This window comes from Fragaria vesca, linkage group LG6, assembly GCF_000184155.1.
Source record: "Fragaria vesca subsp. vesca linkage group LG6, FraVesHawaii_1.0, whole genome shotgun sequence".
NCBI classification, from domain to species: domain Eukaryota; kingdom Viridiplantae; phylum Streptophyta; class Magnoliopsida; order Rosales; family Rosaceae; genus Fragaria; species Fragaria vesca.
Window position 1 is genome coordinate 33,781,565 of NC_020496.1, and position 5,378 is coordinate 33,786,942.

Below are 5,378 nucleotides of genomic sequence, written 5' to 3' on the forward strand. Positions count from 1 at the left end.
CTCACACTTGTTTTGCTACCAACTACTCTACACTCTCAACTTGGAGTGGACACTCTTCTCTACTTGGAAGATGGATGTTTGAGATGGATGAGATGCTTGGAATGAGCAAATGACTCTCCTTTTATAGGCTAAGGAGGAATCATCTAGACCTCTCATTAGAGCTCTCCCAATAAATGGTATTTCATGAATTTTCCTGTAACTCATGCCTTGACTATAACTCCAAAACCATCCATATGTTCTTTGTGTAACTCATGTAACTTATGTAACTCATGAAACCTTTCATTACTATTTTATTTATTTTGGTCTAGATATTGTAACATCTCTTAGGTATGAACCTGTCTTTACAGCCCAAAAAAGTTTCTAAGTACACATGGGATGTATAACAAACCAATCATCACATTAATACAAATTATTTCCCTCTAGGTACTAAAAAGGTTCATTTAGGAATGCTATCACATTAGTAAATAAAGTAGCCCTTTTTGGGGTTTGTTTATCGTACCATATGATATAACATACATATTACAAATGTGTCTAATTATATAACACATGAGAGCTTTTAAATGGATAAATGATCATTACATGGTCATTTAGTTGCTTATTCAATCAATGATAGCCATACATTTTATGAGGCATGTTATATCATATCGTATATTAGAATTTTTCCCTTTTTCGTAGCTGTTAGAAAATGTTAAAAAATAAAGGACTTTAATATTAATTGCATCACACTAAAGATAAATACAATTGATTTAACTAAATATAAAGAGTAAGAAATACATGAATATGAGGTTATATCTCTTAACAGAAGTGAGAACTCGTGAAGTTAATAAACTTTGATTTAAAATAGAAAACCCTATAATCCCAATTTGGTCAGCACGTCGAGCGCAGGGGGTGTGGAAATGACAAGCTAGCAACACAAAGACTTTAATTGGGTGCGCTCGCACGCGACCTGCATATTATTTTTTCGGACTTTTCACCATTTCATTGACCTTTCGAACTCTGAAAATTGTATAACGACAAGTTCAATGGTGAGTGAATTTGTAATTACATAACGTTAAGGGTTGGAATGTGAAAGGTTGTAACCACACAAGTAGCCGTTGTATTATGGGAGCCATGTGCTATCAAACATTTTGAATCGATGAAGGAGGCGTAATTTGTCTTAAAGAAAGTGTGTGACACACACGACTCGGCTTCCACAACCCTTCTTTCCTACAATCCGGTTTGGTAACATAAAACGTTCTTTGTGTTCTTCATTATTCGTGTTCCAAAACACATAACTCGGCTTCCACAAATTCCACTTCTCCTTCGATCAAATGTGGTAGCAAAAATTGTTCATCATTTTATTATTTATAATTATTATTTTAATTATAAATTTATTTTAGTTAATTATATTTGCAATACCCATTTTCTAATACACATCAACAAGTCTTCCTCTCAAACATGGAACAACAACGTATTCTTCGTCTTTTCCTTCCTTTTCTTCAAAGAGAAAAACGCTTAGTAGGTTCGCTAGAATCCAAGGTCTGGTGCTAGGCTCTTCGATCATCGATAGTTGTATCCTGGTAGTCAGAAGTCTAACGAACTACAAGCACTGAGTATGGGCAAAATTCTGTCAAAAGGACACTGCCAATTTGCAACGAAATTCTGTCTAAAGGGTTTTGCCAATGTGCTAGGTTTGTTGGAGAGAATAAGTATCAGAAATACAGAGGTAGGGTTTCCTTGTTCAAACACCTTAGAAAAAGAAAAGCCCAATGGGTATTACAAATTACTCAACTATTGGATTTTAGCCCAAAAGACTATATATTCATATACCAAAAACAAATCTAATCGGCCCCTTGGGTTTTTCTTTTTCTTTGGTCTTTTTATATAACACAAATTAAGTTGGAAAACCTGATCTAATCCGAGTCCTGCGTACTTCTAGTTGTTCTTTCTCCCTGGTCCATAAAACCCTAAAACTCCAGAAAGAATCGATATGGTGCAGATAGATCATTATAATGTTCTTGATTTACCATCGGGCGCTGAAGGTGCTAAGCTTACAGTGCAAGAGATAACAAAGAGATACAAAGCAAAGGCTTTGCTATTGCATCCAGACAAGAGGCCAGGCTATCCCCTCGCCGGCGCCGAGTTTCAACAGCTCAAGGAGTCCTATGAGGTGCTGAAGAACCCAAAATCCCGGGAAGAATTTCACAATAGTTTACGCCTCGATCAGCTAACATATGGCGACATGTTCGTCTGGGCAACTGGTTTGACATGTTTGGTGGTGGGAGGTTTGGCGGCTGGTTGTGCAGTGTGTGTAGTAAACGGTACCTGTAGCCTTGTTAAGAATGTATGTGTGGGAACTGCGGATTCAATAGGCTCGGCATGCGATTCTGTGACCAGGGTTATCAGATATGAAGAACCAGAAAATAATATTGAGGTGAGAACGTTAATCTCCTTAAATTTTTAGCCACCGGTAAATATTTTCTTTTCTTTGTGTTTCAGATTTTAAGAAAGGACACAATTTGGATTGATAAGAGACATCTGAAATCCCAAATTGTTTTATTTGTGTTTTTCAGCTGATTTTGTCTCTTATTTCTGTTGTTGTTGTAGGAATGGGAGATGATCTAACAGCAGATATATATAGCTTGAACTGAGTGCAGCAGATGTTTATGGAATGTGAGAGTTAAAAATATGTGAAGTCAGAGAGGTTAATTGTAATGCAGTATTGGGTTTATTTTACCTTTAGACATGATCTTAGCCAAACTGGGCTCTCTGGTTCCAACCTCAGGATCCCTTTGCCAATTAAAGGATTGAACTTTCATTATCTCAATAAGCAATACACATTGATCGAATTACTTTTTGTGCATTTTTCTGGTGTTTTATTAGCTAATGAATTTGTTATCATTGTTCTTAAATCTTTATTGATTATGATTCATAGGTACTACCGTAGTAGTACTTGAATAAAACTGTAACTATGGATACATATAATTTGTGCAATCATAATGAATACTTAAGCTTATCAATCCATCGTGGTTTCCTCTATATGCACCCGTTAATATATAGCACAGCTATGTGACTTGGCATTTGCTTCGATCCATCATACAATATATACACCCCTCAATAGCAAGCTTTGTGACTGATCATATACTCCGGCAAACGATATCAAATTAGTGATTTGTTATTTTGGTACAATGGTACATTATACTGGATTTACAGCTTAAGCATGGCTCGCAAAAGTAGCTAGCCAAGCAGGCAACATGTTAAACGTGCATATCGATTTGACTGTCTGCATAAAATTTTTCCCCATGATCGAATTGGAGCACCTAAGATCTAATATTGCAAATTTTTCCCAGCAAGGAGTAAGCAAGCCCTTTTTTTGATTCAAGTAAGCAAGCCCTTTTGTTCATAAGTTTCGATGGTCTGAAACTCAACGTTGATGTAGAATATGAATGTATATATCAATATATGTACGTACTCGGTCTCTTACATGCATGGGGCTGGTGGCGCATCCTCTTCTCTTCTTCTTCTCACTCTAGCTTCAGTATGTATATGGTTTTCAGGTTTTGGCTTCAAGTGATTTAGGAGTGCAAACTGCAAAGTACTTCGGGTCTTCGGCCAACGTACGAGATTAATGTAATGGCTTTGTATGGCAACGCTAATAATGAACATCTTGGGGCCTTTACCCTCTTGGCATGCATTGATGGAGCAAGGTACTTGTTGAGTCCCACTTTTTACCGATCGATCTTGTAATTTAACGAGGTTTTATTTTTTAGAAGATCTAGGACAACCAACGTTTACAATATCAAAGAGTAAGACTGAAGCCTCGCTGAGAACCCTATCATTCCTAGGGGTGGACATAAAAAACCGTAATCCTGAACCCGTCCCGAAATTTACTGGGACAGAACGGGATTTAAATCTTAAAACATTAGGCCCGTCCCGTTTATATATAACGAGACAGGACACAGGACGGATAATTCAAATCTCGTTTAGACCCGTCTTGTCCTGACTATTTTAATGATTGATTTTTTATTGATTAAAATGTGATTTAAGCATTTCATTTAAATGTTTTGATCTTAGCTCTTTGTTTTTTTAAGTTACTAGGTTGTCACCAATTCAATAACAGTGATGTTTAATACTTTAATTTGTTGATTGTTGTAGACTCTCTTATTGCACTATAACAGTGATGACAAGTTTAGAGAAAGTAAGTAGTATAAACTCTCGTATTACATAATGTTGTACTTGTAAATATGTTACAAGTACTTGTTAATACATAATAGAGTAAAGAGCACTATAAAACTATAAAACTATAAAACTTTTTCTTTTGCTTACAAGTTTATTTTTAACTTTTTATATCTGGGATTGGGCTTGTCCTGTCCCGTCCCAACCGAGATAGGGCCCGGGTGGGATGAAATCCAAAAAACACAATGCCCGTCCCGTCCCGATTTCAATATCCGAGACATGTCGTGAGATTAGCTCTATCCCATCACATCTCGTCCCATGCCCAGCCCTAATCATTAATTCCAATACAAAGGTGAATCACATGCATGCCCAAGGTTAGTTATAACATCAACTACAAAGTTAGCTTCCGTAAACACATGCGTAAAAATAATAGAATCCAAACTAGTAGCTAAAGTTCTAATGTCATCCACTAGTTTGATCAATCTCCAAGGTGGTTCAAAGCGGTCATTCACTGCATCTATCATGAGCTTGGAATCTCCTTCCACTTTAACATTAGTGAGTCTCTTCTCCTTTGCTTTGAGTAAGCCGTCTCTCAAAGCCACCACTTCAGCAATTGGAACTGAAGATCTACCGATGCGATTGTAGGCAGCAAAAACCAGTCTTCCATTGGCATCTCGAAGCATAAAGCCACAAATAGCATAGTTAGTTTTGACTGATCCATCAAAGTTAATTTTAACAAAATAGTTAAGAGTTGCTTGCCACTTAATGGTGGCACACTGGTTTTGAGAATGCATCTCAATAACGTACTCTTTTGCTAAGACTAGTTTGACTTGAGATCATTGAAGTTGCAGCTAAGGTAGTTGATAGAGGATTATGAACAATTCCTCTAAAAACAGTATCATTTCTAACTTTCCAAACCTGCCAACAAGTGGTAAACTATAACTTAAAGAGTTATATCCAATGAAATTTGTTCTCACACACACATATATAACACAAAAGGATCGAGATGTATGATACGTAACCATATACGTATAGTAGATCTGTCCAAAAAGAATATAGAAAATTTCATATAAGTCACATTCTGAACATTTTTTCCTACATAAGTCCACCATAACAGTTTTACTCATATAAGTCCACTTTTAAGGCTAAATCTGTTATTTTACTTTTACGATGTACCTAAAATGCCCTCCTCTCCTTTACACCAATTCTCTCTCTCTCTCTCT

General features: G+C 36.4%; 1 protein-coding gene across 1 annotated transcript; it reads right to left on the reverse strand.

Moving 5' to 3' along the window:
- Positions 1–4,490: 4,490 nt before the first annotated feature.
- On the reverse strand, positions 4,491–4,949 carry LOC101301806 (putative ribonuclease H protein At1g65750-like). The gene has a single exon (XM_004306170.1). The coding sequence runs from the start codon at positions 4,947–4,949 to the stop codon at positions 4,491–4,493; it is 459 nt and encodes a 152-aa protein (XP_004306218.1).
- Between the last annotated feature and the right edge of the window lie 429 nt (positions 4,950–5,378).